General features: G+C 34.8%; 1 protein-coding gene across 1 annotated transcript; it reads right to left on the bottom strand.

Annotated features, from left to right (window-relative positions):
- Positions 1 to 1,158: 1,158 nt before the first annotated feature.
- LOC117326392 lies at positions 1,159 to 11,292 on the bottom strand. Its single transcript, XM_033883142.1, has 9 exons — positions 11,038 to 11,292; positions 9,985 to 10,157; positions 8,504 to 8,569; positions 8,041 to 8,146; positions 7,631 to 7,746; positions 6,999 to 7,090; positions 5,564 to 5,649; positions 2,779 to 2,815; positions 1,159 to 2,458 (listed from the first exon to the last, which is right to left on the bottom strand). The coding sequence occupies exons 1-9, from the start codon at positions 11,080 to 11,082 to the stop codon at positions 2,364 to 2,366; spliced, it is 816 nt and encodes a 271-aa protein (XP_033739033.1). The 5' UTR covers positions 11,083 to 11,292; the 3' UTR covers positions 1,159 to 2,363.
- Positions 11,293 to 11,339: the final 47 nt, after the last annotated feature.

Consider the following 11,339-nt stretch of genomic DNA (forward strand, 5'->3'; position numbering starts at 1 on the left):
ACGTCTCAATGGCTTTGTAATGTCTCGTTTGATAGATAATGTATCATTGTTTGGGTAACGTCTCAATGGCTTTGTAATGTCTCGTTTGATAGATAATGTATCATTGTTTGGGTAACGTCTCAATGGCTTTGTAATGTCTCGTTTGATAGATAATGTATCATTGTTTGGGTAACGTCTCAATGGCTTTGTAATGTCTCGTTTGATAGATAATGTATCATTGTTTGGGTAACGTCTCAATGGCTGTGTAATGTCTCGTTTGATAGATGATGTATCATTGTTTGGGTAAAGTTAAAGTTGTAAAGGTAACGTCTCAATAGTTGGGTAATGTCTCAAGTGTCAGGTGTTGTCTCATTTTTTGGGGAAAGTCTCAATGGTTGGGTAATGTCTCATTGTTTGAATATCGTCTCATTGTTCGGGTTTTGTCTCATTGTTTAGGCATTATCTTATTGTTTAGGTATTATCTTATTGTTTTGGTATTATATCGTTTGGGTAGTACCTTATTTCTTGGATATGTCTTATTGTTTATGTATTGTCTCACAATTTTGGTATGGTCTTATTGTTTGGGTATTGTCTCATTGCTTAGGTAATGTCTCATTGTTTCCGTAATGTCAAATTGTTTCAATATTGTCTCATTGTTTTGGTATTATCGTCTTGTTTGGGCATTTTTTTTATCGTTTGGGAAATATCTCATTGTTTCAGTAATGTCTTATGTGTTGGGTGCTGTCTCAATTGTTTGGTAATGTCTCATTTTTTGGGCAATACCACATTGTTTGGGTAACGTCTCAATGGTTTGGTAATTTCTAATTGTTTGGGTATTGTCTCATTGTTTTGTATGGTCTTATTGTTTGGATATCGTCTCATTGTTTAGATATTGTCTTATTGTTTGGATATTGTCTCATTGTTTAGATATTGTCTTATTGTTTGGATATTGTCTTATTGTTTAGGTAGTGTCTCATTGTTTTGGTGATGCTACAATGTAACAAGAGAGAGAACAGGAGTTGTTTCTCTGGAACATTTTCTTTACAATATAGATTTAGGTAATTACAGTCGATCCCAGATATACTAGTAACAGTGTTTTGTTGATGCCAGACAGACACCAGACACTGCCCCAGGATATTATGATTCTTGCCCTTATAAAGATAACCATGACTTTGTAAATATTGATTTTGTATGTTTTTATTTCAATTCAACAAGTATTATTTTCTATAAAAATATCACAACACTGTTTTTTAGGTTACTACTATTCATCAGTAATAAAACACATTGACAATAGTGAAATATTGTATCTCAAGAAAAAAACATTATCTATAATAAATAGTTTGAAATGTTTTACTTGAATACCAGTACATGTATATAGAAGCACAGGTGAACAAATTTAAAAACAGTTCATCCCATGATTGGTAAAAGAACATGTGTTGAACAATTACACCTGAAGTAACTTGATTAGACTTTGCCATTCATTGCTTTGGGAAAATGCAACACAGTTTTTACTGAAGTTACTCTAAACATAATTTTTTTTCAATAGCTATCTTAATTAAACATCCCCACTTAAAATATTGGGCTAAATTATGATTGCATTAGTTTCTATCTTCCACTGGGGTTAAATGAAAGCTCTGTAACAGAGGTCTTTTCATCCCCTGTGTCATTTCCCCCCCCCCCCCCAGAGTGGGGCCTCCATCACATCAATCTAATTGAAATTAGACTTGTTATCGCCATTCCTCTACGATACACTGCAGTGTATCGTAGAGTGTCGTAGAGGAATGGAAATAACAAGTCTAATTTTAATTAGATTGCCATCACATGTACATATTTTTCTTTAACTATAATTCATTTGACAACAATTGCAAAACAAATTACATCAACTTATACTAATCAGTAATCACTCCTGTTGGTCCAGATGGAAGCTGGAAGCATGTGAGGTGTCATATATGAGAAAAAACCTCAGTACCAGAGAAAACTCATGTGGTTTGGCAGGTGGCCAATAATTACATAGTTATCCTCCTCTCCTACATGAGACTGACATTCATAGTTGCCTTTTCCTCCCTGAGAATGACCTATTTTACAGTTACTGTGACCCCTTGTGGATTGGCCACCAATAAAGAGGAGTTGTCATAGTTTCAGCAGTGATGCGGTCTCCATGACAATTTTCAGTTCTTTTTCCTCTAGAATGTGGAGTTTCATTGTGAAGTTGTCTATTCCCTTCGAGGAAGATCTTTAAAAAGTTCCTCTAGCACAGGGACTTGAGGAAGAGGAATAGTTCCTCTAGCACAGGGACTTGAGGAAGAGAACTGCCTGTTCCCAAAGAAGGGAACTTCTATTTCATGCTTTCCACCAAATGATAACATGGCCCTACAGTTCAGATATCAATGTCGCCAACCCACAATGTGACCATCCACCATCTGAGGTTCCAGGAACCCACGAAACTCCTTGCCTTCAGGACTCCATCTGGCTCCATAACCTGAAAAACACAAGGAAAGTGCTGTTTTATATAATGATAGCTACATGAAGTTTTATACACATATATTGATTACAGCAGTATCTGCATATTTTTTAACAATGAAGATTATTGAAATTGTTTAAGCCACCTCTATGTATACCTGTACATTTTGAAAAAAAATATCAAATTTTCTCTTCCAAAATAATTTCTTTGTTAGAACATTAATATTTATTTTCACAAACGTTTTTGATTTCAAGCATTTAATCTATCCTCAGTGTACTTGTCACTTCTCAGTCTTTGTTACTGTAATTATGTTTGTAAAGTAAATAATTCATCATTACCATCTCCATGTCTAGCTTCCATAATGATGACGTCTTGCTACAAAGCAATAACATTGTCTAGTTTAATAAGGGTATGTGGATTTTCTTTCTGTCATTTAAACATATGGCAACAAGAGAAACTTCACTTTCACTGATCACATCTATAATTTACAGATCTTTGGTTTGACTTACATTGGGTACCTTAACAGCATAAAATAAAACCTACTTTACAGTGTCAATGTGTGAACATCACAATATGTCACCTGTTCACCACTATGATACAAACAACTTCAATTTCAAATGACCCTCAAAGGCTTGTTGTTACTGTCAGATAATATAGGAGGACTTACACATGTACATGAACTTTGTAAAAATATTTGTTTCAGCTGCCAATAATAATAATAATATTTATATAGTAAATTCCTTAAGCTATATGCAGCACAAAAATAGTATATATGTATCAAATATATTTGCTATTTATGACATAGATATAGAGGCTTTCAGCCTGCATCTATTATATATATATATATAATTACTTAGTTTTCAAATGCTGAGTATGTAATAAGACTTTATCAGGTGCGATTTATATCGCATATATGTAGGTATGAATGATTTGGGTTGGTTTTGCATTGTTTAACTATCTCCTGTGTACAAAAAACATGCATGTTGTAAGACATTACCAACATGTATATGGTATGATTACACAGGTGTGATACCTGTTTAAAGTATGATTACACAGGTGTGATACCTGTATAAGGTATGATTACGCAGGTGTGTTACCTGTTTAAAGTATGATTACACAGGTGTGATACCTGTATAAGGTATGATTACACAGGTGTGATACCTGTATAAAGTATGATTACACAGCTGTGATACCTGTTGAGGTATGATTACACAGGTGTGATACCAGTATAAAGTATGATTACACAGGTGTGATACCTGTATAAAGTATGATTATACAGGTGTGATACCTGTATAAGGTAGAATTACACAGCTGTGATACCTGTATAGAGTATGATTACACAGGTGTGATACCTGTATAAAGTATGATTACACAGGTGTGATACCTGTATAAGGTATGATTACACAGGTGTGATACCTGTATAAGGTATGATTACACAGGTGTAATACCTGTATAGAGTATGATTACACAGCTGTGATACCTGTATAAAGTATGATTACACAGGTGTGATACCTGTATAAAGTATGATTACATAGGTGTGATACTTGTATAAGGTAGGATTACACAGCTGTGATACCTGTATAAAGTATGATTATACAGCTGTGATACCTGTATACAGTATGATTATACAGCTGTGATACCTGTATGAGGTATGATTACACAGCTGTGATACCTGTATACAGTATGATTATACAGCTGTGATACCTGTATAAAGTATGATTACACAGGTGTGATACCTGTATAAAGTATGATTACACAGGTGTGATACCTGTATAAAGTATGATTACACAGGTGTGATACCTGTATAAAGTATGATTACACAGGATACCTGTATAAAGTATGATTACATAGGTGTGATACCTGTATAAGGTATGATTACACAGGTGTGATACCTGTATACAGTATGACTACACAGGTGTGATACCTGTATAAAGTATGATTACACAGCTGTGATACCTGTTGAGGTATGATTACACAGGTGTGATACCTGTATAAAGTATGATTACACAGGTGTGATACCTGTATAAAGTATGATTACACAGGTGTGATACCTGTATAAAGTATGATTACACAGGTGTGATACCTGTATAAAGTATGATTACACAGGATACCTGTATAAAGTATGATTACATAGGTGTGATACCTGTATAAGGTAGGATTACACAGGTGTGATACCTGTATAAAGTATGATTACATAGGTGTGATACCTGTATTACACAGGTGTGATACCTGTATAAAGTATGATTACACAGCTGTGATACCTGTATAAAGTATGATTACACAGGTGTGATACCTGTATAAAGTATGGTTACACAGGTGTGATACCTGTATAAGGTATGATTACACAGCTGTGATACCTGTATAAAGTATGATTACACAGGTGTGATACCTGTATAAGATAGGATTACACAGGTGTGATACCTGTATAAGGTAGGATTACACAGCTGTGATACCTGTATAAAGTATGATTACACAGGTGTGATACCTGTATAAAGTATGATTACACTGCTGTAATACCTGTATAAGGTAGGATTACACAGCTGTGATACCTATCTGAATAAAAAGGAAGATCTGATGATGACATTTCCACCCTATCATATTTTGACTGTGGCATGACATACACAGGTTTGATATAGTGTACATATGTACGTGTGACAGTACATACAGATATTACACAGCTTATTGTACCTGAGACATGACATACACAGGTATTACACAGCTTATTGTACCTGTGACATGACATACACAGGTATTACACAGCTTATTGTACCTGTGACATGACATACACAGGTATGATACAGCTTACACATTGTACCTGTGACATGACATACACAGGTGTGATATAATGTACATATGTACGTGTGACATGACATACACAGGTATTATACAGCTTACACATTGTACTTGTGACATGACATACACAGGTATTATACAGCTTACATATTGCACCTGTGACATGACATACACATTTATTATACAGCTTACACATTGTACCTGTGACATGACATACACAGGTATCATACAGCTTACACATTGTACCTGTGACATGACATACACAGGTATCATACATCTTACACATTGTACCTGTGACATGACATACAGATGTATGAAATAGCTACTCACAGGGAGCCAGTGAATATTGATCCAGGTAGCATTGTCTAACACTTTGTTCATGTTATCCAAGGCGTTTTTGTTCTTAGCCTTCTCATCTGAAAGAAATACATAAAATCTGTTAATGCAGAGCATACTTCTTTTACAAGTATAGTACATTGACACTTTATTTCTTATTATGTATACCATTCTCTTAAACAAGAGGCCCAATGGGCCTGTATCACTCACCTGGCTCTACAGCAACTTTGAAGTTGATTGAGGTCATTTCTAAAGATACTATGTTGATTACCTCTTTATTCAAATATCATTGTAAGCTAGTTTTATTCATATTAAAAATTTTCTAGTCTTTCATTCCAGCATTCTATTGGCCTACAATAGTAATATCAGGTCTTGGAGGCTCTTGGCTATCGCAAAATTATTGTTTACAGATTTAAGCCGATTTCACCCCTGTGACCTTGAATGAAGGTCAATGTCATTTATTTGAACAAAATTGGTAGCTCTTCACCCCAGCATGCTACAGGCCCAATATCAATTCCCTGGGCTTCTTGGTTATTGAGGAGAAGTCGTTTGAAGATTATAGCCTATTTGACCCATGTGACCTTGAATGAAGGTCAAGGTCATTTATTTGAACAAACTTTGTAGCCCTTCACCCAAGCATGCTGCAGGCCCAATATCAAGTCCCTGGGCCTCTTGGTTATTGAGAAAAAGTCGTTTGAAGATTATAGCCTATTTGACTCATATGACCTTGAATGAAGGTCAAGGTAATTTATTTGAACAAACTTTGTAGCCCTTCACCCCAGCATGCTACAGGCCCAATATCAATTCCCTTGGCCTCTTGGTTAGTGAGAAGAGGTCGTTTGAAGATTATAGCCTATTTGACCCATGTGACCTTGAATGAAGGTCAAGGTCATTTATTTGTACAAACTTTGTAACCCTTCACCCAAGCATGCTACAGGCCCAATATCAAGTCCCTGGGCCTCTTGGTTATTGAGAAGAAGTCGTTTGAAGATTATAGCCTATTTGACCCATGTGACCTTGAATGAAGGTCAAGGTCATTTATTTGAACAAACTTTGTAGCCCTTCACCCCAGCATGCTACAGGCCCAATATCAAGTCCCTGGGCCTCTTTGTTATTGAGAAGAAGTCGTTTAAAGATTATAGCCTATTTGACCCATGTGACCTTGAATGAAGGTCAAGGTCAATTATTTGAACAAACTTGGTAGCCCTTCATCCCAGTATGCTACAGGCCCAATATGAAGTTCCTGGGCCTCTTGGTTATTGAGAAGAAGTTGTTTAAATGAAAAAGTTGACGCCGGACGGACGGACAGACGGACGGACGACGGACGCCGCACCATGGCATAAGCTCACTTGCCCTTCGGGCAGGTGAGCTAAAAAACCGGTAACAGGTGCTATCTGTTAAACACTTGTCGGGAGTCTCTGACACTTACTTCCGGTACAGATGCCCCACCAGGAATCTGTCTGGTCTCTGTGATGGTGTTTAGCCAAGGCTCTCGCTCCCACGGACAGCTCAGCACTGGGTCTACAAACAACATTATAACAATACTAAAGTAAAATGATTAAAGAGGTTTTAGATTTGTTTCACATCAAATGAGCCATCTTCCTTCCTAGGTTAAAGAGGCTGGACAGTAAAAGGTAATAAAAATAAACCTAGAATAGGTACACACTATGCTCTAGATTTTATCCTCTAAACATCATTTTGATGCGCAGATGTGATACCACAAGATTTTCTACTGTGACACTACTGGAAGGAACTACAGCTGGCTTTCAAAATAGTTTTCTTCAATACGTGATAAATGAAGGGACAAAAGGACTGATGTTATTTAACTAACACAGATTGACTACTTGTGAATCTACTATGTCTGTGTGTCATTTAGGGATAGTTTATCAAACTTTATCTGGTACAATGAGATAATAAGTCATGATAAACAACTTTGAATGTAAAGGAAAAGGTTAATTAACATTTATCGATTGAATTTGTAAGACAATGTGGTTTATAAACACAGAACTGACAATGTGTGTTTCCCCTTTATAATTTTGATTGTCATCTCTTTTCACTTACGAGTGTTTCTTTGTGAACGCTTCCTCCATGACTTTCCTTGCAGGTGGGAATATTTCTCGGGTTCCTACAGTATTCCGCACTCCAAATAAGTCCATTAAACCTCTCTTTCCCAATGTCTAAAAATAAAATCTAGTGTTCAAACACACACACTAGTATATATCTACCATTATATATGATAACCTTTATTCTGAGCTTTCACTCACACCCATACCTACCCTTCTGATCCAACATATATACCCCATTCATACACTAAAGAATTGTGTACCACCAGAGACTTGTATGTAAAAGTTATAAAGATTTCTCTTATCCAGCTTTTCCTAAACATTTACCTACCATGTCCCATTTCTGAGCCTGTACCTATACACTTTCTCAATCCTCACCCTACACAAACATATGAGATCTGTACATACCACCAGGATATCTCTGATCCTAAACTTCCTCTCCTCCACACCCCAAATGTCCCATAATGTCTCTAGCCCCTCCAGTAAAGGTGTTATGGACCTGAACTTTGCTAACCTTCATAACAAAGAAACAAACTGATAAGCATCAATACTATCTCTTCTGGCATTAAATTTCTGATTGACATCCAATGAGAAATGTTCATTTGATGAGGTTAACAAGCTGCATATTTTATTGTTAGAGAATTACATCATAATAATTAAAAATAAAATTTGCAAGCATTTAAAAAAGTTCAAAAATCAATATTTACCTCTACATTTTGTATTTTGTCCTACATAAGATGTTAAAATGTAGTTGTTAATATATTCCACTGCAATCTGCATATCTCTCATTTGAAAAAATAAAACAACAACAACAACAAAAATAAAGACATAGATTTACCATAAATACCCAGAAAAATGAAGGTTGTCTTACCTAGATTCAACATAAGTCTTTTCATCTAAAAGGTCATATTTGGGTAGATCCAAGACTGGACAAGACCTAAAACATAGTGAAGACATATATACTGTGAAAAAAAAACTATAAAAAGTACAGGTTTTATTTTGTATACATATTAAAAGGCCATAGATCTGTTCATCAGATGGAACCATATAATTGTGTGGACCTGATATATCAGACTACATAATTGGCAAATGTATTCCAACAAAAACTAAATTGTTAATGATGTTAAAATAGCTTTATATTCATAACAATTATTGCTGTTCTTTCATTAAAATAACAGTAAAAATAACACTGGTACCAACCATCCAATAAAACACCTGGGATCATAACATGATGTTAACCTCAGGGACCAAAGGTCTAGCTGGGCTACTTGTTTTAAAATTACATTTAGAAAAAGGAAAACAATATTAGTTATAAGGTTATCAAAACTGAGCTTTGGTGACTATACACATTCAATAAGTCCAGTAGGTATATTGTTTAGAAGTATCAGATGCCATTGTCAAAAATCCTGGCCAAAAAAAAAATCAACTTATTATTCACTCGCTTGGGACTCGACTTTTGGAAGAGATACAATTACATGTATGACTGCTGATAACAGGAGCCATGCAGCTCAAACTTGATCAGTTAAGCCCACTTTTATAACCGTTTTTGATCACATAAAATGGTACTATGATGATTTCAATCATATTTTACAGATAATATTTTCAGGACACCTGAATTATTCCATAACATGGAATGTTCACCTAGGCCTATGACAATCTATCAATGCACCTTTTCTCATTATCAAATTGTGTGTAATTACAAAAAAGTACTATTTTTATTGGGATAATAATAATCTATTGGTGACTAGGTAGCTTAGTTGATTGGAGCATCTGCAGTTTGGAGGTCCTTAGGTTTTTTTAATCTGGGTCTAACTCTAGCAAAGATTCCTACTAAACTCTATATGAAGCCTTTTAATTCATTCAAATTATCGATATCTTAAACAAGATAATTCAGTGAATTACAGTCCCGAACTGGATGTGAAATTATATTCCAAGACAGATGATGACTCAGTGTAACAACTAATTCTACACACTGAATATTTGATAGACTCACTGGCAGTCATTTAGCAATTAAATAATTGCATTTGGTGGCATTAATGTGAATGAATTCAAGAACATAACTTTTATAATCTTTGTAGGCAATATAAGATGTTCAATGCAAGTGCACCTAATGTTCCGTGTAAGATGAACCCATGCCCCAAGTAATACAGCCAATACCAATCTTTTTCTTTGAAGTAAAGAAATTGTTTTAGAGATAGCAATTTACTTGCCCTAGAGGCAAATGAACAAACATTTTTCATTTGCCTAAACCCAAAATAAACTGTATTGCTATGTTACGGTATACATGTACAAAATGTAAGTCAGCAAAAGTTTATAGTATTTTCGTTTAACATATCAGAAGAACAGCATTACCTGTTATCCATCCATAACTTCAGCATAGTCCCCAAGTCTCTGTATAATGGAAATGAGGGATATCCTAGAATAGTCTCCCTTTGTTTTGTGTCGGCATTGCTTTCATCTAAAAGATGATTCAAGTCCTCACCACTCAAATATTTGTCACTTCTCTGTTGTTCATCTTTCAAAATCTGCAATTAGTATATTAATCAAACACTTCATTTCCCTGAACCACTTTATCTGAAAGTCATGAAAAAGGTGTTGATTGACGAACAAAATAACAATTAATTCACATCTCAAAAACAGAATGAAAATGTATAAGTACATGGAGTTATTTTCTACAGAACAGTAGAAATGGTAATGGGTAAGAGTTATATATACAGATTAAGGGTTGCCTACCCCTAGAGATACGAAAGAGGGATATCTCCCATCAAGGGATTGTTCAAAGTTGGGAGATTAAATATAAGCGCGACAACACTTTAACAACATACATTGTTTTTGTGCAGTAATTTTCATCTTATAGTAACAAGATGGGCAAAACCATGAACTGGGAACATATAATATGCAAATTAGCCTATTACATGCCAGTTTATGTTGGTTTTTTTTTACTTAAAATAGCCAAAATTACTTAACCAGTAAATTTTGCAATATACATGTATTATTAAAAGGCACATTAATTTATGACAAGGTAAATAATATTTCACTAAAAGATATTTACTGAAAGTGTTGTCTACTTTGGAACTTGATGTGAATTACTCTACTGGAAGTATTGCAAATAATTTTCATTATTGCATTTGTATGATGTTTCATGACTAAATAAATGTGACTTGGATCATAGGATGAATTTTTTTAAAAGGTTAAGTTTAAAATGATTTTGGCTATTTTAGTAACAATTAAAGCTATACCTAAATATTGGCGTATAATAATTAAGCAAGTAAAAAACGTTCTTTGGACACCCCAATGATTGTCAGTATTGACGGAGGTGGTTATAAATATAAGAAGAAAAAAAGTCTGCGCATTATATACAGTTTAACAGAGACAATTAAGCCAGATATCAGCTGACATACTTACCATTTGAACATAAGTAGGAAAATCGATCTTGTCGTCTGAAGACATTGTAATGCCAATAAAGATATGTACCTTACAGTAACGTACTGTACAAAGCAAGTGGACTGCTGATCGAATCCAAATTTATTCTTTGCAATGGCAGTATTGATGGATAGGAACTGAATAAGCTCTTGACACATTGAACTTATAATATCTGACGTTATTATAATGCAATAACACATACAAAGATCATTCCACAATATTCTAGAATACATGTACACCTGTCAAATGGTTTGGATACATAAACAGGATATTGTGCAATGTAA

The sequence above is a fragment of the Pecten maximus genome, chromosome 1 (assembly GCF_902652985.1).
Source record: "Pecten maximus chromosome 1, xPecMax1.1, whole genome shotgun sequence".
NCBI lineage: Eukaryota > Metazoa > Mollusca > Bivalvia > Pectinida > Pectinidae > Pecten > Pecten maximus.

Coding starts and splice junctions, on each gene's coding strand:
- LOC117326392 (XM_033883142.1), bottom strand. CDS start 11,082: ATGTCTTCAGACGACAAGATCGATTTTCCTACTTATGTTCAAATG. Junction 5,650..6,998: donor GTGGGGCATCTGTACCGGAA/GTAAGTGTCAGA, acceptor TATTTCTTTCAG/ATGAGAAGGCTAAGAACAAA. Junction 2,816..5,563: donor TCAATATTCACTGGCTCCCT/GTGAGTAGCTAT, acceptor ATTGCTTTGTAG/CAAGACGTCATCATTATGGA.